Source organism: Cryptomeria japonica, chromosome 8 (assembly GCF_030272615.1).
Source record: "Cryptomeria japonica chromosome 8, Sugi_1.0, whole genome shotgun sequence".
Classification (NCBI taxonomy): domain Eukaryota; kingdom Viridiplantae; phylum Streptophyta; class Pinopsida; order Cupressales; family Cupressaceae; genus Cryptomeria; species Cryptomeria japonica.
The window spans coordinates 410,150,800-410,176,845 of record NC_081412.1 but is presented as its reverse complement, the minus strand read 5'-3'; the positions used below and the strand labels follow the sequence as shown (position 1 = coordinate 410,176,845).

Genomic DNA, 26,046 nt, shown 5'->3' with positions numbered 1-26,046 from the left:
TCATCAATATGTTAAACATAAGGTTGGGATGGGGATTTTTACAACTAACCCATTGAAGATTGGCCGGTATTCTCTTGTCACATCCGTCAAAGCCAAAGCTATGGAGACTGAGATGCAGGAGATTAAACTCAAAAGGTTTAAGTCGAGGGCAAATTTTGACTACTGGGGTATGAAGGAAAAGATCAAAAAGTCTTTCGTACATGTGCATCGTATTGAGGATATCTGGGAGATCTCCATACATTGTAATATCCCCATTTTGAAATAGAATTTAATAATAAATGATAATAATATCCCCACTTTGAAATATAATTTAATAATAAATGATAATAATATCCCCACTTTGAAATAGAATTTAATAATAAATGATAATAATAAAATTAAAATATAAAATGATATAATTAAATATGATTAATAAAAAATTAATTAAGTTAATGAAAAGTCAAAAGACATGAAAGGAAAAGTTGTGACTCCCTCAACAATGATATATAAAAGGGAGAAGAAAATCTCATTTGAGAGGGGGGATAATTTGGTGATGAGAAGTGCAGATTTGATTTAAATAATAAGTGCAGATCTGATTATGAAAGGTTGTGTCCCTTTCAAATGGTAGAAATAATGAAGAGTTACACTCTTTCAAAGGGTGCTAATGGTGAAAGGGTATGTCTCTTGCCAAAGGGCATACATGATGAAGAGGTGTGACCTCTCCCTCAAATTGAGAGATATAAAGGGAAGGAATCAAAAGCATCTAGTGACATCACCATTGATAAGATCAGATCAGAATTGTTATCAAGTTACAGGAAGTAACATTTGTGTTCTTTATGGTATGCCTCCCAATTTGCAGGTGACATCTACAGTGAGAACTCCAACCGCAGGCTACAATCTGCGTACAGGTAAGAGGGGTTAAGAAGTCTTAAGGTATAGATGTGTGTGGACGTGTGTGCCACACACACATATGCATTTTTATGAATACATATATCTCTAATGATTACTTATATGAATGTAGCAATAAAGATAGGAATCTATGCAGAATATGTATGTATATTTAGGATCATTAGAAAGATTAAAGAATATGTAAATGAAAACGTAAATTATGGAATGGAAAACAGTAATGAATTATAAAATGTAATATTAATGTGATTATATGATGAAGGTTATAGGGAAGAAATTCCCTTAGCCTAATGGAGGGATTATGATAATCCCTGGAGGGCAGTATATACTGAATATCTATATGCATATATATGGCTTGGTTGACTAAGTTCATCCAAGAAGAGACGGATTTGGCCGGTCCCCTCTGAGGACTTGGATGATGGGATGCATCATCCAAGGCAAGGAATTGACATAGGGTCTTCCTTGGATGGCTTGGGTGTAAGAGGTTACACCCAAGACAGGAATCGAATTAACCTTCGATTTCCTGGAGGGCTTGGATGTAAGAAATTACATTCAAGACAGGAGTCGAATTAACCTTCGATTTCCTGGAGGGCTTGGATGTAAGAAATTACATTCAAGATAGGAGTCAAATTCATCTTCGACTTACTGGAGGGCTTGGAACCAAGATGGGTTCCAAGAAGGCGAGCTTCACGGCCGCCTAAGGACATACTTTCGTATGGCAATCGTATCCTTTTTATTAGATAAAAGTTGTGATTATGTTAAGTAAGTATTTTAAAGTTAGATTGCAATTTAGATTACTTCTATATATATATATGTTTGTTGTATTCTAACAATCTGTTTTGCAGGTTAATGATTTCTAACTAGTAGGGACATTACATACATAAATGGAGGTTCTCAAGATGGACTACTGCAGGCTTACTGTTGAGCAGGTTATTGATTTGAACTTGGTGGACATTCCACAAGGAATGATTGATGATGGGAATGTGCTTGATCCAGAGTTTGTTTTACGAAGGGTTGAGGAAGTCCCACTTCCTTTAATCCAATGGTCACATAAAGAATACACTTCTATTCTTGAAAGATTTCAGCCTATCTTAGCTAACACCAACACTTGGCTCAAAGGTAATGGTGTTAGACTCATCAAGATCAAGGTTGGAAAAGAAGATGACTCTACAGGGCCTCTTGGACATAAGTCTGAGATTTAGATTGACAACAAGGAAGGTGCATCATCTTCAGGCACTAGGATCAAATTGCGGGTTAGTCGGGCAATAGTACTTCCTCCTGAGGAGGCGACAGTTCACAGAAAAGAAAAATTCCAGATTCACATTCATGTGATTGATCCTGATAATCCGGAGGAAGGACAACAATCCAATGATGCTCCTAAGTCACTGGCTTCGGAGTCACGTCATGAGATTCCCTCCTCAATTTCCATGGAGTTGCCTCTATCTCCTCTTGACATAATAGCGGAGGAGTCTCCTCAGAATGCCGTTCCTATTTCAGCAGTTGAGCCACCTCTTGATCATCAACTAGAGAGTTTGTTGGAAATCCTCGAGGATACTCCTGCATGTATCCATTTGTCAGAGATTGATACCTCTACTTCTGGATTTGAAGAATTTATGAGGCAATCTTCATGCCCTTTGGTTACCGAGCAAACCATGGTTGCCATGCAAACAGATACTCCTCCCAAGGTGACCACAACTGTTTAAACAGAAACTGCTTCTCCTTCGTCATCGGTAGCTACTAGAGGAGAACTAGTCGTTTTACCTCCATGGCTTAGTTCTTTTACCCAAAGAGGAAGAAGTAGGAAATCTCTCTTGATGTATTTGATTATTAGCAACTCAAGCAGTCTAGGCCCAAGGTTGCTAAAAAAGCCAAGGCAATCTCAAGAGTAACTATTGATAGCAACAAGATGAAAGTGGCAGAAATTGTTGAGCCCCTTGCGGATAAGCCACGAGAGGAAAAGCAAACTGCTGATTATAGGGTTACAAGGATAGAATTGGGTAAACAAACGCATGAAGTGGTCAAGCATGATGCCCAACAATCTGTAGCTTCACTAGTACAGCGGTATGATCAACTTCTAGCAAAGAAAGACAAGCTAGAAGAGGAGAATAGGCAACTTGTTGCTGCTGTTCATAAAATTACAAAACTTGCTGGTGAAGGGATTAATCCTACAAGTTCTTCTGGTTCACAAGAATCAATTCGGGGAGTTGAAAGAGTTGCTCAGAAAGTGCAAGCGTTGGATTCTTGGACGGATCAACTTCATGATCTATGTGCACAAGTTCTAAAAGACATTTTCCAAATGATGGTTAAGTTGGAGACCATTGAAGAAAAATTGAATCATACCTCCGAGACTTTCAAACAAAATTTGGAAAGGGTTGAAGGTAGCTTGACAGTTTGGCGCAAGATGCCTCGACAACAACTGAGTGTTCTTCAAGAGCATGACATTATTCTTTCCAGGATCATGTATTTGGAATTTGAAGAACTTCTACAGAACAAAGCCCTTGTTCTCAAATCCCTCATTGAGGAAATTGATGATGCAATGAGATTGCGAGTTGAAGTGTTCCAAGATGTTGTTTCTCACTGTGAGAAGGCCTCTTGCAATATCATGGGTCAAAATGGAGAGTTGATACCAAAAGAAGAAGTGCTCACAGATTTACAGATGAAGATTCATAATGAGTGGAGCAGCGAACAATTTTCAGCTGCCTCAATTCAGGTTTTGATGAAACATCAAATCTTTTTGCACGAAATCCAGTCCACTTTGGAGAAGAACAATTCTATGCTTCTTCAATGCCATGATACCATCGTGACGACCATGGTCGTTGCCAAGAACACCCACGAACCAAATCTTGCTGAGCTACGAACGATCATCCAAAAGTTCGAAGGATTCATGTCTTCACATGCTGCAACTTAAGTGTTTTTCAACACTTATTTGCATTTTTCCAGAATTGTAATTTTTTAGTTGTAGTTTTTCTTTTGACAAGTTACATGTAAAAACCTTTTATAAATTGCAAGTCAAGTCTTTACTTGCTCTTTTATAATTACATGTGAAGCAACTACAAGTTGTGTTCAATTAGGACTGTAGTTGGAATAAGTCCTAGTTAGTTATTGAATAAGTCTTGGTGGTTGAGAGAATCTCTCAAGTTAGTTAGGATCCTCCCACATTTTTCTCTAGACTCCTCTTCTATAAATACTTGAGGGGGTCTATTGTAATCTTTATCGTTTAGAAAACACACAAAAACTCTGCCAAATTTACAGCAAATATGTCTTTGAGCTTGCATGTGTGAATTTAAGAATTGAAAGAAATAGAAGAAAATTGCTCAAGCTTTGAGTCTTTGTCCTACATTCTTGAGTTTGTGTTCCATATTATCTTTCTTGCAAGTGTTTCTTTAAGAGCTTAATCGAATTTGATTTGCAGTCTTTGAGCTGCAAGTATTGGAGGTTAATATAAGTTAGAGTAAATATTCTTTTGAGAGGAGTTGCAAGACTTTGTGCTTGCACTTGTTCTTAAGAGAGTTTAGAAGTAGATTTTGTAAGAAATAGCTGTGAGTCTTAGGATTTACAAAAAAATATTAAAATGTTAGCCATGAAGCTCTCTATGGTTTTGAAGGTGTTAATTCGGGCTTGGTGGCAAGGGCTTTGCCCCTTGACCACACTTTGTATGGCGACAAGGAACTTTCTAGGGGTGCTGCCCTTGTTCCCACGAGGGGCACTGCCCCTAGATCCCTGTGAGGGGCATTGCCCCTTGATCCCGTTGGGGGTGTTGCCCCCAAACTCCTTTCAAACTATAAGTCCAACCAATTAATAGATCATTGAATTATCATGATCATAGAAACTTTAGAATACATATCCCCTATTGCAGATTTCTACATCTTCACAATCAAAGCCACAATCAAGGAGTATCTTGTTTCTTACATTGGTTAACTTTGTTTAGTATACAAGGACTGTTGTCATAGACAAAGTTGGCATGCTGGTTACATTGCTGAATATTAGTTAAGCCATAGTTGTCAAGAAATGCCATTTTCATATTGCAAAAATGTATTTGCACAAACAACTCATAGAACAATCCCATCTAAGGTCAAATTGGAACATAACCAGTTGTCTTTTTACTTAACTGTTCCTCTTTGTTAATGAGTTTGCAATAAAACATGCAGTCTTGAAGGCTTCAGGAAAACTTTAATGATAAAACTGTTACTGGAATATAAAAATGAGTTAGGCATGTCTTTATTCATGCCCATATGTATATATAAGGAACATAATTCCTATTCAATTACTCATGCTCTCAAAGGTTCTATAATGTCTATGATGAATGCTTTATCAATATTATCACATGAATATTTGAAATTTCCATATATTTGAAAAATTTCCTTTTTTTTTTAATAGTTGTCTCTTGCTGTCCCCTAAAAAATGGCCAAAAGAATCCCTATATCGGAAACACATCCCACCATCCCTTCTTGTGTAATGTCCCTTTTTTTGGGACATTAGGAAATCCATTAAATAAATAAGTTTAAGTTGTCAAAACATAATAACTTTAAAGACAACTCAATTTAATTATTTTTTAATGCAAATTAAAGTGACTTTAGTGACAATATCTAATTATAAAGTCAAGTCACTTAATTATTAAAAAGGAATTCCAAGAGACAGTCAGTGGGCGAACAAAGAGTCATAGGGTTGGGCTATTTAATAACATGCAGAGGATCATTTTGGGAGGCTGGGTTTTATGTTTGGAAATTGATTCTCTTGGAGAGTTTCTGGGAAGCTCTAGTTTTTAGCAGGTTTGAGGATGCAAACCCTTGAGGTTGGAGGCAGTGGATGGAAACCCATTGTCAGTTGGAGTTATCATGTAGGTGGCTCACATGTGCTTCAAATGCATTTTGCTGGTTGTCCAATCCGACTATAAATGCTGTGGCTGGGATTGGTAATTTTTGTTGTTGTTCTACTAAGGATTTTAATGCAATGTTTATTTCTAATTTCAGCACTATTATTTCAGTTTGAAAATTAATGAATATCAGTTCAATTTGATGGTGTATTGAAATCAATTGCATGTGAAATTGTTGTTAAGATTTATGGGAATCTTTGGGTGAAAATTTGGAATTAATATCCGTAGGGGGTTATTATAGTGGTATCAGAGTTGGTTTTCCTGCTAGCCTGTGAGGGTTCATGAGAACAAGAGATGCTTATTGATTTAGGTAAATGATTTATGAATTTGCTGGAGACGAAAACCTTCAGGAGTTGACAGAAGGGTTGGACGAAAACCTGACTTTTTCTGGGAGTTGATTCGCGACAGAGTTCACATTTGAGCCAAATTTGTGAAGTTTCTGTTCAAGACAAAATTGTAGAATAGCTTATTTAATTAAGGTATATGCAGATATTGAGGGTCATTATTGTTTTATGATAAATTTCTTCCATGTTAAATAAAGGGATAGTTTTATGACTGAAGAGCTAGTTGTCTGTTTGCTCGATCAATTTATAAACTCACTATTAATCTGCCGTTTCTTTAATATTATCGTGGGAGCCTTGGGAGTGATGGTCCTCAAAGAAATAAAGGAAATGTTCATTGAAAACCAATTTATTGACATTGTGACTAAGCATATGCTTGAGTCGTGACTTGGGATGAATCCTTGATACTAAAAAGAAAATAAGCAAGGGTTTGATTTTTTTTAGAGTCGTGGGTCTGATAAATCAATGTCTGAAGGAAATAAAGAATATTTCTATTGGTGATTGGATCTTATGTTCATAGTGGAGTTTTCAATTGCTTTTATTGCTTTCATTCACGCGTATTGCCAAAGGCAAATATTAATATTGACGTGGGTAAATCTTTTGGAGAATATGAATATTTGAATCCATTCCAAAGCTTTGGGGATTTTATATCGGACATCCGTTGTTCATTGTGGCAGTTATAAGTCAGATATACAAGGCCGAGCTCTTCTGAGAAGGCGTCTTGACTGGAGGAATAGAAAAGTAAGCAAGCATATTGTGGATGCTACGGTTAGAGGAATTCGTATATTGAGAGCAGCCTATGGAGCAGTTAAGAAAATGTGGCGATTTTCATTCCCTGAAGACGTGTAAAGACATAGCATGAGAATTTTAGCGGAAAGGTTGGAAGAATGTCGGTTTGCTACATTTACTTGGTGGAAAAATCTTAAATATAGCATTTCATTATTTTATTTTGGGTATTGTTTTTTTGGGTACGAGCTGCAACGCATTGATTGTTTGGTGTTGGCGGCAACCTCTTGTCATAGCCGTGGGTCTCCTTCTAAGGACGTGGAGTCATTGAGAAGAAGAATAATGGTCAGTTGGTAGCCGTTTCTTCATCAATTAGTCATAGATTCATTCAACCAAGAGTTGCTTGGTAATATTTATCGTGGTGGTCGAAAGGAACGTCAGTTTGACTCTCTTTTGTTGGTAGACAAATCATTATTGGAGAATCAGGAGTAGTGTTTGGAGATACTGAGATCGTAAGAAGTAGGAAGAAGGTTCGAGACACATTATTCAACTGGTTGAATTCCTTCTTTGAGCTTGGGAAAATCTGAGTTTGAAAAATTGAAGAGATTGGACATGAAGGCATCAAATCCATTCATACTTATGGAGTTTTGCTAATGGTAGATTGCAGGAAATATATAGACTGGTAAGGATTTGTAGTTGAGGTTGGAAGCATTTTATGGTTGTGTATCTTCTTCTGAAGAGAGTGTAGTGTTGAGTTTCTTAGAGAAGCTTCAAGCTGCTCGGTTGGTTAGTAGTTCGCTCCACAGGAGCATCGCAGTACTCCTTGCAGGGTGTCCACGAAAGAGTAAGCTGAGCCACGCCTCTCATTGTGACTGGTCGATAAACAATACTGCCCGTGCTAAACTATTCACTGGGCACATTCAGCATTGCTTGGCGCGAATCTCATAATTCATTGTGTGCTGATAGGAGGAGACGTTTTGGTTGTGAATGGCATACAAACCTCTCCCCAAGCTGGGTCGATTTGATTGAAGTGCACATGGTTAATGCTGGGTGCAATTTTTAGCACTGGTTTCCCACATTGTCTGTTGGACGTGTTCTTAATCCCGTGCATGGATATTCAATGCTGAGCATGGCTTAATCACTACAGATTGACTGACCCAAGGAGGCGATTTTGGTTGTGCCTTGTGAATAGGATTCATCATTGGTTGGCTGTTAAGCAAATTGTCATTGCTCGAACTGTTCTATTGCCACCTCATACGTCAATTCATTCATAAAGGAATTTTTCAGGTTTTTTGGTTTGGATTTTTCCTTCATGTTATTTCTATCAAAAAATAAGTTTTTGGAATGTATGCTTCCATGGGAATACTACGTGCTGGAATATCTGCAATAGTTAATGAACAAGCATATCTAGATGGTGCCCTCCTTTCAATTTAGCATTGTTTGTTAATGGAATGTCAAAATGTAAAATTGCAAACACCCGAAACGCAACAGGTTCAACTAAACCACAAATATATTTAAGAAAGGAAAAAATCAGACTTTTAATGATAAACTGCCAACTGTTTGACGAAATACCAACAATAAGTTTGACAGGCAAATTATAGCTAACAGGGCAGCCTATTAGGGGGCAGATTGACTAAGGGTTTTAACAGTGGTAAAACATTGGAAGAAACTAGGAACCAAAGTGCAGTGAATTGAAAATAGAACAGGGGTTACTCCTTACAGTGGAATTCAAAAAAACAAATGAAGACAATGGCAGACTAGAAAAGTGATTTTTTTAAAAAGAAATTCAATGATACATTCAATGGTGATCAGCTAAGGGGCTTGCAGAAAGAAAAGGAAGTAGAGAATTGGCTCTATGTGATTGGATTACAATTGAAAATGAAATTTCCTGATGATGTTCTTTCTAAGCTGGAAGAACTAGACACATATTTGTCCAAAGTAGACCAGACAGACTGGAGCCTCCTGAATTGGGCTTTGCAACCCTCAATGCTCGCTGTGGTCCAACACAAGTTCATGTAACATCCTTATGAGGAGGTGAGACATGCAGTTGCTTCTTGTCACAGTGAGATCATCAGAATAATGGTCCCTGTAGCACCCTACAATGATGACATGTTGAAGAAGGTTTTATAGCTGATTGTGGAGAGCCTACATGGGTTATATGATGTCAAAGCCCCTACTTTTGGTAAGAGGGCTAAGATTTTAGAAATTATGGCAAGAACCAGATCATTTATTATTATTTTGGATCTCCAATGTGATGAGTTGATTCTTCAAATGTTCAATTGTTTCATTGCTGAAATCAGGAACCGACATTCAAATAAGGTGAAGACAAATATGTTCGACATATTGTCCATGATCCTAGATGAGGATGATGATATCTGCTGGCAGTTGCAATCAGATTTGTTAGCTATTTGGAGAAAGGAGCTGGTTGTGTCACATTGTGCTTATGAGTTCTCAAAAGGGTTGATTGAGCAGAAAATTGAAAGGTTCAAGGAACAAATGATTGAAAATGAACTAATCTCCATGGGTTTACAGTTTCAGGATCTCCAAAAAAGAGCAAGAACCAAACGAGAAGAGAGCATATTTGTTTTAGATGTTAGAAGGCTTGGACACTTGATCATATTTGTGAAATTAATAAGGAAGAGGATACATCGTGGCCAAGTGGTAATGAGGGCAGAATTACAGATGAGAATGCTTCCATGTCTCATGAGGACCAAGCTAAAATTTTTAGCCTTGAATACATCTCTTACTGGGCATGATGAAAGCAGAAAGGATAATGGCTTTCAATCGGCTAAGGTGGATAATTTGAAGGAAGAAACAATTGCTTCAGGTGAGGGGTTTTCCAAACTCTTCATTGTAGATTTACAAGTCATTATTGATAAAGTAGGAGAAGATAAAAACGTCTTTAATAAACCCACTCATGATCACGTTGCTGCCCCAGTTGAGCTTCATGAGGAGTGCATGCCATCCTCTAGTGAGGTAGATGAGTTTGAAAATGTTTCTACAATTGATAACCAATCAGAAAATTTGATATGTGACAGCTCAATTACTTTAGATGAATTTGAACCAAAGCCCTTAGCATAGCAAGATTTGAAGGACAAATTGGTAGTCACAGAGGAAAGGGTTATACAAGTCCTAACTGGGGCTGATGAATCTTACAAGTATATTGAGGATCTTACTTGGGAAACACAAATTGAGGAGAGACACAAGGGAGTTGCAGGTGGAATCACTAGCACTCAGTTGAGCATGATCAAAGATGCCTTTGAAAGGATGAAATCAGATCACTTGCAGCAACTTATGGACATGGATCTTGCTATTAAGTTTGCAGAAGATAAGGAGAAGGAGGTGGATGAGCTTTGTTTATAGCTGAGTATGATGCATTATAAATTATCCAAATCAGCAAATCAGACTTCTACTACAGCGACTCTTGAGGAAGAAGAAGCTAATCTTAAGAGCATGGAGATGATGCAAATCATTGAAGGGATCAATACTATTGGTAGGGATGAAACAATTCGCAATGTTCCTACCATTTAATATACAAATGATAACAATAAAGAGCAGAAGGAGCAGCAAGGAAACAAACCCATAAATTTTGACAATGAAAAATCAATTTGCAGCAATGAAATGGCTGTGACAACAGGGTATACAAGCAGATTTTAGAGTAGTTTCAGTCATGGGACAGCTGTTACTTATGAGCTTCCAAATTTGGAAGAAGTCATGCTTCAGGATGATGATAAGCAGGACCTTACCAGCTTTGAAGTTTCACTTTATGGTGATCAATCCATGGGTGAAGAATTTGATCTTATTGATGACACCTGTAGTGAATCAGACTTTCAAGAGTTATTAGTGTTGGTCAGTGAAGGCGTACACACCTCATTCTTGAGACTATCATCTATTTCTCTTGATAGGGCAGTGGTATATTTGTTGCTTGGTGACTTCATACTCTTTGATTTCTTATGGACTAGTGGTTGTCTTAGTTGGAATCATATAGCACTTCTTGATTTTGCATTAAAAACATTAGCGATTTAGTGGTATGGGAGTGTTGAGGGATGCTTCTCTTGGATAGAGATGGAGTGAGAGGTTTTTCTTTGATTGGGATTGGTTTGGTGACATGTTTGAAATCATTTATGTTGCTGATCAGAGTTATGGTAGCGAGTTTTGGTATTCCTTCATGTTGGTTTATTGGCATGAGGGGGTTCATCTTCATCTTGTCTGGTGGTTCTACATGCATGGACGGTTAGCTCAAGGTGATTGGTTGATAGACTGTTTCATTACTTATAGCAGGTTCTACAAATTGATATGGGATCCAGGTAGTGATATGTTTGGTGCATTGACTCTTGTGGACCAAGATGATGCACTACAGAGAGGGAGAATTGTCAAAACGAGGTTAAAACCCTAGTTATCCTGCTAACTAGGTTTCCGTGTGCAAACAACTAAGTTTCTTTTTCGCAACGAATTCGAAACTCGGATCACCGACAACTGGAAGGTAATTTAGTGCTTAACCATACATATAATAGACCAACCAATTTGAATTCATACGACATGTAAGTACATGAAATAGATTAATTACAGAAAAATGAAATGAAATTCCAATACGATGCCAGTGATTTCAAAACTTTCAAACTGTGTTACAAAACCAGATTCAAATTCAAATTTTCATATTTCACACCTCAAAATCCGTTTTCCAACGTTGCTATACAATTTATACCAAATTTGTGTTTTCCCGCCATGACCGTTGGACTGCATGACTATTCGACTTCCACATTTGAAAAATCAAATTTGAACACATACATCGGGATAACAATCCCGAACTGATAAAACCCTACTGGACACCGATGTCGGGATAGCAATCCCGAACTGAAGTTTTTATTCACCCATTGGAATAGCTACTATAAGCGGGATGACCTTTTTGTGCAACTTCGATAAGGTAAATTTACCCCGATGACCCCATGTCGGCATAGCTATACCGAACGAGGCAAATGAACGACTATTAGAATTACCTTCCATAGTCGACTAAATCATATTTGCCAAACCCGATAGAAGAAACTATCTCGATGACTCTTTTATTGGGATAACTATCCTGATGGCAAACCTGACACTTCTTTTACAATAGCGATACCTCATCGGAATAACTATCCCGATGACAACATTGATAGTTTTTTAACAACTATGACACTTTATCGGTATAACTTATCCCGGTGACAACATTGACAAATTTTTACAAACTTGCAAAATATGACTCCAACTCTGACATACAAACCTGAAAACATGAAATGACTTTACAAATGGTCTCCATAGACCTTATTGAACCAGAATAACATGACTCCTAAGTCCTAAGACTCAAACATCTAATTAACATGATGACTTGATACTAGGTGCTCTTGCACCATACACCCGGAGAGTAAAGATTTCATGCTCCTGATGAAATGAGATCTGCAACTGAGACCCCATGCTGTGCTATATCCTCCTTTGACATCCAGGTGACATCTTCATTTGGTAGTCCTAGCCGCTTGACCAGGTGCTCCTTATAAACTTTCCTCCTTGTCCTCTTCACTTCTCTTGAGTCCAAAATGGCTTCATGTTGCATAGGCTGAGCAGGTTGAAGGTCCTTTACCCATTCCATATCAGCATCTTCAGCTCCTTCTCCTTGACCTGCAAAATTAGATTCCTTATAGGGATACAAATCTGTTACATTGAATATAGGTGAGATAGCAACCCCCGGTGGGAGTTATCTTATAAGCATTATTGCCATACTTGTGAACCACTTTACATGGCCCTATCTTCTTCATCATCAACTTTGTATACTTGCCCTTTGGTAATCTCTCCTTCCTCAAATGTGCCAATACTTGATCACCCACCTTGAATTGTACATCTCTCTTCTTCAAGTCTGCCTCTTCTTATACTTGTCCACATTCTTCTCATGTGTCTCCTTGACTTGTTTGTGGATGTCATGCATGGCTACTGCAAAGTCTTCACCTTGGGCACTCCTCCTATCCATTTCACTCAAATCTCTCAACTCATAGATGCCTCTCGGATGCACTCCATAGACAACTTCAAATGGACTCTTCCCTATGCTCCGGTTGATTGAATCATTGTATGCATACTCTGCGTGCTGTAGGATTAGATCCCATGATTGATTGTGCTGCTTAGTCAGACATCTCAGCAAGTTGCCTAATGACCTGTTGACAACCTCAATCTGCCCATCCATCTGAGGATGATAGGCAAAACTAAAAGTCAGATTGGTTCCTAGTTTTCTCCACAATGTTCTCCAAAAATGTCCAATAAACTTTGAATCTTTGTCAGACACAATGGATAATCAATCCATGGATCCTTACAATCTCTTTAAAGAATAAGTTTGCAATGTGGGAGGCATCATTGGTTGTTTTGCATGAAATGAAGTGAGCCATCTTGCTGAACCTGTCCACAACTACATACACACTATCATATCCTCTCGTGGTCCTTGGTAGACCCAAAACAAAATCCATATTGATGGCTTCCCATGGTCTATTGGGTATGGGCAGGGGTTGATACAACCCTGCATTAGAACTTGATCCCTTTGCTCTCCGACATATACCACAACCTTCCATACACTTCTTCACATCTAGGTGCATCTTAGGTGAGTAATAAAACCTTTTGACCTGATCCAATGTCTTATCACATCCAAAATGTCCTCCAACGCTGCCACTATGCTTCTCTCTGATCAAATTTTCCCTCATAGAACACTTTGGGACACAATATTGAGCTCCCTTAAACAAAAGACCACCTTGTACTACATAATCTGCATACTCACTGTGAAAAGAACCCTGTGACTGCTCACAAACAGAAAGCGCTTCATGAAAGTCTGCATCATTCTGATACATACCTCTTAAGGAATTAATTCTTGCACTTTGAAACTGCACCTCTTGTATCATCATTATCCTCCTGCTTAAAGCATCAGCTACCTTGTTAGCGTGCCCTTTCTTGTGCTTTATGGTAAAAGTATAGGACTGCAATTGCTCTACCCACTTCATGTGCCAATGACTCAACTTCTCCTGACTATTTAGGAAACTCAAAGCATGGTTATCTGTGTATACCACAAACTCCTTGGGCAGTAAGTAGTGTCTCCATTTGTTAAGTGCTTGCACCATGGCATACAACTCCAAATCATAGGATGAATACTTCTTTTTGGCTTCATTCAATTTCTCACTAAAGAAAGCTATTGGCTTTCCTGCTTGACTCAACAATGCCCCTATGGCATAGCCACTGTCATCACACTCTATTGTAAATACCTTATCAAAATCTGGTAAGGTAAGGATAGGTTGATGTGCTACCCTTGTCTTGAGGTACTCAAAACTCTAATCAACCTCCTTAGTCCATTGGAATCTGCTCCTCTTCTCTCCTTTGATGGTGTCTATCATGGGTGCCACAATGTGACTGAAATTCTTGATACGGTAGAAGCTTGCTAAACCATGGAAAATTATGACTTCCCCAACGGATTTAGGTGTTGGCCAGTTGAGTATGGCCTCTACATTTTGCGGATCCATCTTTAGAGTTCCTTGCGAAATCACAAACCCCAAATATACCAGCTCTTCTTTCATCCACTCACACTTCTTGAGATTGATCTTCAATTTTTCTTCATCCAACCTTCTTAACACCTTATCCAAGTGTTCCAAATGGTCCTCCTTTGTCTTGCTGAATAGCAAAATGTCATCCAAGTATACTGTTGTTATTTTATGACACCCTTGGTCCATCGCTGAGAACCGATCAGACATATGTTCCATGGACCAGCACGGCCCCAGTTGATCAAGGAGAGAAGAATCATGAAGTGTGAAGTGTTGCCTTGTTTGGAGAAAGTTCCTCCCTTGGCCTTTTCTTCTTCCCTGGAACTCCGGAACCCCGAGGTTCCGAAGTTCTTTTCTCTTTGCCCTTGTCTCTTTCCTTCTTCCTTTTCCGGAACTCTGGAACCTCGAGGGTCTGAAGTTCTTTGCCTTAGCCGCTTTTCTTCCTTCTCCGGAACTCTGGAACCCCGAGGTTCCGAAGTTCTTTCCCTAGCTTAGCCCCTCCTCTCCTTAACCTTTCTCTCTTTTTCCTCGGAACTCCGGAACCCTGAGGTTTTGAAGTTCCTTGTCCGTTTTCTCCTTCCCTCTTCGGAACTCCAGAACTGCGAGGTTCCGAAGTTCCTAGCCTTCCTTTCCTTTGCCTCTTCTCTTAAGCATCTCCTTTGCTCGGAACTCCGGAACCCCTAGGTTCTGAAGTTCCCCTTCTCTCTATAGCCCTTTCCCTTTTCGGAACTTCGGAACCCTGGAGTTCCTTTGCGCAGTTCCCCGGAACTACGGAACCTCGAGGTTTCGAAGTTCCCTTCCCTTGCCTTGAGGTTCCCTCCTCCCTCTTCTTCCTTCTTCTCCTCGGAACTCCGGAACCCCGAGGTTCCGAAGTTCCTTCCCCTTTTGCCTTCTCTCTCTAGTTCCTTCGGAACTCCGAAACCCCGAGGTTACGAAGGCTTTTTCCTTCTCTTCTTCTCTCTATCCCGGAACTTCGGAACTCGGTTCCAAAGTTCTTCCCTTGTCTTCCTCACTTCGGGAGTCTGAGCTTCCGAAGTCTCCGGGCTTCCTTCCGACTGGCGACACTTTCGGATGGCGTGATCGACACTCAAGGCTTTTAATGCTCCGACAGCTTGGTGACTTGTACACTTTCTTTTGTGGAGCCACAAGGGTGCATTAAGTTTTTTTGGCAGGATTTCCATCAAGGAAGGTACGGGGCCATGCTTGGTGACTTATGTCATGACTGACTTTGGAAGGTTAGTTAATCCACCTTCCTTAGAATTGCTTTTTGAGGTATGGCTAGGTTGCTTGCATGTACAAGCCAAGTGCATGCACTTCCCTGCACTTCCAGACTGACATGCAGGGGTCATGATCACCATTGTAACCCATTTCTCTATATAAGGCTGTTAAGCCTCATTGTAAAGGGTTCTCTCCCTGTTGGCTTGAGCTTTCTTATGCTCTTCTCTTCTCTTGAAGACTTGTAATTATTTTTTGCATTTCTGCAATTGTAAGATTGGCTTTTGGCCTTATGATTAATTGAAAATCTCCATTCTTGCCTTCCTTCAACTTATGTATGATGTGTATGTGTTCTTACCTCCATTATAAGTGTATGTTTGTGGTTTCCTTTCACATGTATGCTGTGTTAACTTGTTTTCAGATTGTGACTTTGTGGGAATCCTTCTCCCCTCTTGACACTTAGAAAATTCTAACCTCCACACATGCGTTTGGGTCACTCGTGCAATTGAAGTTTGCGTATCTCTTGGGCTTTTCAGTTGTTTCCTTGTGCCATTTCGGGTGGGGAGAGGAACAATCTCTTCTTGGTGCATCACCTCCTTTTATTTCAAGCATTTCTTTCTTCCCTTTACCTCTGCAATTTGTTAGGATAGGCTTAGGAGTTAGTTTGAAGTGTTGAGTTGGTTCAACACCTGCACATATTTGAAGAAGGAAGCCGACCTTCTCTGGAGATTCAACCCCTTGCACAAGGTCCCCACACTTCGGGGTTGTTTCCATGTTTCACAAGGTTGTTGAGTTGATAGCTTAGCAAGGGTGCAAGCTTTTGTGATAACATATGCTACCAAAAACTTGTTTATGAAGTCTCTTAGGACCTCATTCATGAGTCTCATGAATGTACTCGAGGCATTAGATAGCCCAAAAGGCATGGCAAGCCATTCATACAGGCCTTCATTAGTCTTGAAAGCCGTCTTCCACTCATCCCCCTCTCTGATCCTTATTTGGTGATAGCCACTTTTAAAATCAATTTTAGTAAAGTACCTTGCTCCGGTCAGACTATCCATAAGATTCTCCATACGAGGAATGGGAAATCTATATCTAATGGTTATCTTGTTGATAGCCCTTGAATCTGTACAAAGCCTCCAATCTCCATGTTTTTTGGGTGCCAAAATAGTTGGCACAGCACATGGGCTCAAACCCTTTCTCACCAAGCCCTTATCAAGCAATTCTTGGACCTGCTTCTTGATCTCCTCATTTTGTTGAGGTGTCATTTTGTATGTCGCCTTGTTGGGAAGACTTGCACCAGGAATTAGGTCAATCTGATGACTCACATCACGGATGGGTGGCAAAGAATTAGGTAGTTCCTTCACTACTATACCTTCGTACTTATCAAGTAGGGTTTGCACCTCTTTAGGGACTTCCTTGCTGTCATTATCTGCTGCTTCTGAGATTGGTTTCCCCACAATAGCGTATCTACACTCCTCTTCTTCCAGGTTCTTCATAAACTCCTTCTCCTTCACCACCATTACACTAGGTCCTTCATGGACTGCACTCTCATCTTCCTTTAGTGGTGTAAGGGTATAAGACATTCCCCCCTTCTTGATGACAAACGCATTCTTCTTTCCATCATGTTGGGCTTCCTTATCATACTGCCAAGGCCTGCCAAGTAGGATGTGGCACACATCCATGGGAATGATATCACACAAAATTTTATCCTCATATGGGCCAATACTGAACTCTACCTCTACCCAAGACTGCTCATTGACAAGTACTTGCTGACCCTTATTTAGCTAAGACACCTTATATGGTGTGGGGTGAGGGATCCTCTTTAGTTTTAACTTTTCTACCATCTCTACTGCAACTAAATTATCAGTGGATCTGGAATCAATTACCACTTTACATACCTTACCTTGTGCCATACATGTGGTTCTAAACAAAGATTTTCTTTGAGGTGGTTCCTTGATGGTTGGAACCTTGATCAATGTCCTCATGAGTAAGTTTTCCCCTACCACAGATTCTGCAAGCATTGATGGTGAGTTTACACTCTCTGCCTCTTCCTCATGAACAACTTGTGTCCTCCTTTCCCCTCCATATGAGCTTGTACTTGGTTTGTTCGGGCATCTCCAAGCAGGGTGACCAATTTGGCCGCATTGAAAACACTTCCCTGAGAATGTATTTGATTCCCTTCCTTGGTTTCCAAATTTGCCTCTTGTGTTAGATCTTCTGCCCTGAATCCACCTCTTTGCTCATTGGTTTGTTTTTGCTGTCCACTAGTCTCCCCTTGATGTTTTTGGATTTGTGTTCTACCTCCTCCAAAGTTTCCTCTTCCTCTATTGTTCTTTCCTCTACCCCTGACCTGCTGCTCCTGCCTCCTTTTAACCTTCTCTTCTTCTCTTGTGGCTAATTGAAAACATTCTTCTACACTCCTAGGGGTTGTTAGACTCAATTCGTCTTGAATGCTATGCCTCAATCCATTTATATACCTTGTCTCCACTTCATCTTCATGGTGCCCTGCCGTCAGGCTCAATTTATGAAACTCCTCTGTGTATGTCATCACATCCATTTCTTTTTGCTTTAGGTTTTGCAATCTCCTAAAGATTTGAACCTCATAGTCACCCAGTAGAAATTGGGCCTTCACCTTTGCTACCATTCTCTCCCAAGTGTTAATCTTGGGCTTTCCTCTTCTCAGTATCTTTGACTGAGTGTAATTCCACCAAGTCAGTGTTGACCCCTTCAACTTAGTCTTGGCTAGCTTCACCTTTTGGTCTTCCAGAACCTCCTTGAAGTCAAAATAGTTGTCAAGGCATCTATCCAATCCAGTACCTCCTCATTATCCATCTTGCCACCATACATTGGCAAATCCAATTTCATGTCAGAATGGTCTCCTTTGACAACCTTGAGCACCTCTAGGAACTTTTTCTCTTTCGGCCCCAACTGTTCTTCTTGGGGTACATTTTGGGGAGCTTCATTCCCCTGCTCACCTACTTCTTCTTCCTTTGAGTCGCTATCCACATTAGCAACCCCAATTCTCCTCAAAGCTGCTTCCAGTGCTGCTATCTTGACCAACATACCATCTTGGCCCTCCCTGACCGACCTCACCTCTTTTGTGAGGACTGCACTTGCCTTGGGAGGCATCTTGCTCTTCTCGTTCTATGCAATCACTATTTCTGCTTAGACTACACACACACAAAACTCCCAATCAGAACCTAAGCTCTGATAACACTTTGATGCACTACAGAGAGGGAGAATTGTCAAAACGAGGTTAAAACCCCAGTTACCTTGCTAACTAGGTCTTCGTGTGCAAATGACTAAGCTTCTTCTTCGCAACGAATTTGAAACTTGGATCACCGGCAACTGGAAGGTAATTCAGTGCTTAACCATACATATAATAGACCAACCAATTTGAACTCATACAACGACATGTAAGTACAGGAAATAGATTAATTACAGAAAAATGAAATGAACTTGCAATACGATGCCAGTGATTTCAAAACTTTCAAACTGTGTTACATAATCAGATTCAAATTCAAATTTTCATATTTCACACCTCAGAATCCGTTTTCCAACGTTGCTATACAATTTATACCATATTTGTGTTTTCCCGCCATGACCGTTGGACTGCATGACTATTTGACTTCCACATTTGAAAAATCAAATTTGAACACATACATCGGGATAACAATCCCGAACTGATAAAACCCTACCGGACACCAACATCGGGATAACAATCCCGAACTGATAAAACCCTACCGAACACCAAGGTTGGGATAGAAATCCCGAACTGAAGTTTTTATTCAGCCATCGGAATAGCTACTATCGGTGGGATAACCTTTTTGTGCAACTCCAATAAGGTAAACTTACCCTGATCACCCCATGTCGGCATAGCTATACCGAACGAGGCAAATGAATGACTATCGGAATAACCTTCCACAGTCGGCTAAACCATATTTGCCAAACCCGATAGAAGAAACTATCCCGATGACTCTTTTATTGGGATAACTATCCCGATGACAAACTTGACACTTCTTTTACAACAGTGACACCTCATCCGAATAACTATCCCGATGACAACATTGACAGTTTTTTTACAACAATGATACTTTATTGGTATAACTTATCCTGATAACAACATTGACACATTTTTATAGAATTGCAAAATATGACTCCAACTCTGACATATAGACCTGAAAACATGAAATGACATTACAAATGGTCTCCATAGACCTTATTGAACCAAAATAACATGACCCCTAACTCCTAAGACTCAAACATCTAATTAACATGATGACTTGATACTAGGTGCTCCTGCACCACAAGATATGATGCTTCACCGTGGGTATGCAGATATTTTAATCAGTGTGGCGCAATGGATTTGTAGAACAGTGTTCCTGAGGATGGTTTGGGATCCTGGTATTGGTATGCAGATTTATGATTGCTTGAGGACAAGCAATCTTTAAGGAGGGAGGACTATAATGTCCCTTTTTTTGGGACATTAGGAAATCCATTGAATAATTAAGTTTAATTGTCAAAACATAATAACTTTAAAGACAATTTAATTATTTTTTAATGCAGATTAAAGTGACTTTAGTGACAATATCAAATTATAAACTAAAGTCACTTAATTATTAACAAGGAATTCCAAAGAGACAGTCAGTGGGAGAACAAAGAGTCATAGGGTTGGGCTATTTAATAACATGGAGAGGGTCGTTTTGGGAGGCTGGGTTTTTTGTTTGGAAATTGATTCTCTTGGAGAGTTTTTGGGAAGCTCTAGTTTTCAGCAGGTTTGAGGACGCAAACCCTTGAGCTTGGAGACAGTGGACAGAAACCCATTGTCAGTTGGAGTTATCACGCAAGTGGCTCACATGTGCTCCAAATGCATTTTGCTGGTTGTCCAATCCGACTGTAAATACTTTGGCTGGGATTGGTAATTTCTGTTGTTGTTCTACTGAGGATTTTAATGCAATGTTTATTTCTAATTTCAGCACTATTATTTCAGTCTGAAAATTAATGAATAGCAGTTCAATTTGATGGTGTATTGAAATCAATTGCATGTGAAATTTTTGTTAAGATTTCTGTGAATCTTTGGGTGAAAATTTGGAATTAATATCCGTAGGGGGATATTATATCTTGTCCTTGTCCCGCAAACTTGGGGAGCATAGGTTTAGAATGTATAGTAGAACTATGACAGATTGATTCTATTAGTGCTAGATGCATCATATAGAATGTTATAATAAGTGAAATATCAACTGCAACAATACTGTCTTTTTATTATCTTCAGCTAATGTTTGTTAGGAAGCTCAAATTTATCTCTGTGCATACTGCATGCTTATCTTCCAGAATGGTATGTTTTTTTATAATCCTTCCTTGCATACCTTGTCGATTCAGTTCAGCTTCTTTGGTTCCTTTTGATGTTTACTTTGTTTTTCTATCACTTGGTTGTGACGAAGAATTCACAGTGGGGTTGTGTCAAGATAGGAAAATCTTTTTGTCTGTATGGTATCAAATTCTCAACTTTACCAAACAAATATGTCAGAATATGTGCAGCCAAAAGCAAAGGCTACAACAGGGTTAAAATGTTGTTGAGGAATGAATCAAATTATCTGCTGGGCAATTTCCATCCATGTTTCCAGTGGTTCATTTGGATGGATGACTCCTGAATTTCCTTATGCTTATTCAAAGTTTTAACATTATGAAATTAGCCTACAGGAAATATTTAAAAGCTAAAACATAGATACACACTAGTTTACATTAACAATACAATAGCTCAAAGTATAGAGATGACCCAAGCTGGATTAACTGACACACTGCAGTTTCTGATTATGACGGCCGAGGCCCCCATCCCTTCCAAACAGACAGATGGAGTCACCCTGCTGCCCCTACAAGATAACCTTATAGATAGTAGGAAGGTAAGCATCTGCACAAGCAGATGTGGATGAAGTGGAACTGATTATATTAGATTGACTTGTGCAAACATTGGCGAGAATCCAAATTAGATATCTTTGCCAGAGATATTTTTCCAAAGATTGCCAAACTTTATAATCAATACAAACATAACTTTCAGAAATATTTTATAGAAAATAGTACAATTCTCTTCTTGCTACATACAATGGTATTCTTCTCCCACTTGTTATTTGGTAGAAATTTCTGAGGCTTTTTGGGACGAGATAATTCCTCCTTACATGAATTTAAAGGACATCTCTCAGTAACAAGTACATTTTTTTTTCTGTTTTTGTTCTTTTTGTTCGCAAAATATTACCCATGTATGTATGGAAAACTCTTAGGAAGAAAAAAATAATAAGCATTTATTGCCAATTTTCTATGTATAATTTTAGATGGCTATTGACATTCTACTTCTTTCAAGTTACAGATTTGTGAGGCCGGATAAGATGAGTGAGGAAAGAATTGATGAGTATATTGAAGGAAAATATGGGAAGCAGCGTCTTGATCGGTATGCTAAGTTCTTTACTGTATTCGTCATTCAGTTTTGGACCTTTTTGTTTGATCTCTTAGTGATGTGGATGCTTTTGATTTGAGACAACACTGTTTTAAATGGTTGCATAGAGTTCAGCTTAACATGCACTATTGGTGGACAGTCAGTGATCCATTGAATGCAATTTATTATCTAGGGGTTTCATGTATACCTAATTTATATCATATTTACTTGTAAATTCCATACATACTGTATTTAGAAGGATCTAGAAAATTAGGCTTTCGTCATGGTCTTTCCACATATTTAAAGTTTTAATAATGTACCTAAAGGTGGATCAAATGTTAAGCTAAAAACTGAAAAAATCTAAAGTCAGAAGAGTCCGAGACTGCCTTATAGTTTGTGATGTAATGGAAATGAGGGGTATTTGTAAAAGCATGAATCAGGTTCAAATTCCCCCCACCCTAATATGGTAGCTCATAACTTTTGGTCTAATGAAAATCAGGAACAGTCGAGTGTGAATGGTGTTTTTGAATATTAATATTACAGTCCAAGTATATTCCATGCTGTGTTAAAGGTAGATCATGACCTCACAGAAGATTTACCAAGCACAAAAGAAAGTTTATCAACCCAGATAAATGACTCACAAATCAGATGGAGATAGGCAGTCCTAATACAAAATCTTACTTAAAATCTATAATTGTCCTAAAGGTCCAATTTGTTATTGAATCATATGTTTAATTCCAGAATTTCAATGTCCTTCCTATCCTTTTGGTGGAGGTTTGAAATAAAAGGTGGGACACCAAACAGCATGTAGATTAAATTTTGAACCCCGGGTCTCTTCTTTGGTAGCTGAATTTCTAACAAAACTTAAAATCTGAAATGATAATTATAACCCTTGACTGAAAGTCAAAATCAGAACCAAAAACTGAAGTCAAACATTTATCAATCTGCCATAATCTTAAATCTGACAGTGATGCTATGCATCTGAAATTAAGAGAACTGCAAAACCAAAATCTAAATTTTTTGAAAATGTGAATGGATTTTTTAGTAAATTGGTAATGCAACAGTTTTTTTTATTTTGCTAAGGATTAGGGACCCTAGATCCACAAAAATGAGTTTGAAAATGTGATCCCGATGGGTCGATAGCTTAAAAAGTCAAAACTTATTGTGATCATTATCTACTAATATTAAGGTGCTTTAACAAACAGAGAGTAAACTGGAACTTTCATCACGAATCTTCAGGTAGGTGAAAAGAATAAAATTGCTATTGAATCTTTTCTGTCATTCCTTTTTCTGAACTGAAAACGAAAGCTGTCTCCAACTGTCATGCCCTGTCCTTGGTCATCATATTTTTTCCTAATCAAGAAATATAACATAATATAACAATTAAAATATTGTTAATTGTTTTTTTATTAATTTGATATTCAAACAAATGAAATAAATGTAGCAATTACTATTAATTAATTAATATTTTATTATTATTAATTAATTAATATTTATTAATGAATGTTTGTTTGATATTATTATTTTATGAAATGATGATATTCATGAAATGTTTTGATGAAATAAATTAATAATAGGGGTCACTTATCTCCTAAGGGTCCCATGTAATCCTAAAGGTTAGCCCCCTTTTGAATAGTGGTCACTCTTCCTTGAGTTGCCACCCTCCTTTTCTCCCAAGAAGAATTGAGAGGAATGGTAAGAAAGGGGAAATAAAAAAGATAAGTGAAAAAAAAGGCACGATCTGACCTGAGTATTATTATCACATGCTTAAGACAAGAATCCACTCAAAAGGAAAAGGATAGCTATCGGGCCCTTGGTAAAAACCTACAGAAAACAATTCAGAAGCATAGAGTCTGCAGTAGGATAGCCAAAAAGAAGGAGACAGGTATGCATGACAGTATGTCTCTGGCATCATTATCTCCATACAACATAGTTAATATTTACGTGACTATTTAATAACCTTATGTGGGATTAGCATTAAAAGAAAAATATCATGCTCTCAGCCTTGTTAGTATTAACTGATGTATACGGTACCTCAGCGACAGTCCCAACAGTAGTAATATATGAATAACACCTTAATCACAGCAATACTGTTAGAATGACATAGCCTCTGTATCATAGGAATAAGGTCTGATTTCATTCTCTCATTATTGTGACAGCATTAATTATATAGTAGTGCTATAGGTTAACAAGTAGTTTCAGCCATAACCTTATAAATAAAAGTCATAAAATGTTAGCATTATTAATATCAGTTTGATATCATGGATATGCACATTATTTCTGTATGAATAGATTCTCAGCACCATTATTGATCACAACATTTATGATAATGTTAATGCTTAGTATATGTCATAAAATAATCATCTTTAATATATTTTAGATGGAAGTAAATGATGAACCCATCATGGATTGAGGAGGAGGAGATGTGGATAAGAAGGTAAAAGTTGGTCATCTAAGTAGTATACCTTTTGTGGGCCAAAGTTCTGCCACCAAGGCCAAGAAGGTCAAAGTCTTGCTCTTGGGCTTAGATTGAACTAACCGGGAACCCCACCACGATGCCCATACCATTCCTACCATGATAAGCTATTAACTGAAAGGGAAGATGTAGGTAAGAGAATTAAGGTTGCCATCTAAGTAGTATACCTTGGATGGATGCCAAAGTTCTGCCACCAAGGCCAAGAGGGTTAAAGTTCCACTATTGGGCTTAGATTGGATAAACTGAGAATCCCGCTACATAAGAGAGGTAGGTAAGAGGGTATAGGGTTGCCATCTAAGTAGTACACCTTGTGTGGATGCCAAAGTTCTGCCACCAAGGCCAAGAGGGTCAAAGTCCCACTCTTGGGCTAAGATTGGACAAACTGAGGACCCCACTACGATCTCTATGGCATTCCTACCATGATGAGCTATTAACTATAAGGGATGAGGCATGGATAGGGAAGCAAGACAAGTACCCACTAAGTAGTATACTTTGGGTGGATGTCAAACACTTGCCACGAGGGCCAAGAGGGCCAAAGTTCTGCTCTTGGGCTTAGTATGGGTTGGCTTGGTCAAACCTACCTTGTCCCTGTTGGTGGAAAATTTTGTACACTTGGGGAAATATACAAAATTGTGGTTTCAACCACAGCGTGTGAGTAAAACTCTCCTAATTAAGGGAAGGCTCCCCCTATCTAACTACAACTTTAAAAATAAAATAGGATGGGACAACAATCTTTCTTCTTCTTTCAAGAAAGACAATATCCTTTTCTCTTCACAAAAAAGTGATAGCGATTTGATATAACCTACTTGTTCTATTCTTTGGCTAGAACCTACAGGTGCAGAGGCCTCACCTACAGAGGGGAAGTGGGAAACAAAGAAAATCAGTTTCCCGTCTATGATTGTTATCCCCAGCTTCATATGGAAGAAAAGTTCCATTTTAAGAGGGTGAATGACACATTTCTCATGCACATCACACGGACGTTGCAAGATGGACTACATCAGAGACTCTCTCAAGAGTCTATGGACTTTATCAGTAGATTCGGATATTGGTATATCCAATACCCGAAGTTCACTTACATTAGAATTCAGGGGTTTACCGGATCTCCCTATAAGCTCCCAACTTACCCTACCAACCGAGTTGTGCTACTCGAGGTTGTGAGGCAATTGGAGGGATATATGGCAATTCAAAGAGATAAGCAGAAGAACGCAGGAACCTCCTCTCTCACGATTGGGAATGGACTGGAGACGTGTCCGTCATCACAAGTCGATGCCATTGTTGAGAAGGAGCTAGCCTGGTACCCTTTTTATCAGTACAAGGCGAGAGAATTTTGATCTGTTCCACAAGATAAAAAGGGTCGAAGGAATGACATTTGAGCACAGAGCTGATTTAGAAGATTATTGGGCTAACGCAGCCGATAGTTTCGAGATTAGGAAGAGATTTTGGTCGAGGATTCCCTTGAGCATGGTAAGGGCAACAGAGGTATTTAGAGTTGCTGATTAAGTAGAAGACAACCTTGAGCTTCAGCAGCCAGGCTTTGAAAAGATGAGGAATGAGCCACTAGCTTT

The 26,046-nt window shown here is 38.8% G+C and overlaps 1 protein-coding gene across 2 annotated transcripts in view; it reads left to right on the top strand.

The window, feature by feature from the left end:
- The window catches only part of LOC131028576 (uncharacterized exonuclease domain-containing protein At3g15140), a 102,803-nt gene that overhangs the window by 25,949 nt on the left and 50,808 nt on the right, over window positions 1–26,046 (top strand). For both annotated transcript variants that reach the window (XM_057958887.2, XM_057958886.2), the window contains exon 3: window positions 21,940–22,020. In XM_057958887.2, coding sequence (XP_057814870.2) covers window positions 21,940–22,020 — 81 coding nt within the window. The remainder of the gene's footprint in view (window positions 1–21,939; window positions 22,021–26,046) is intronic.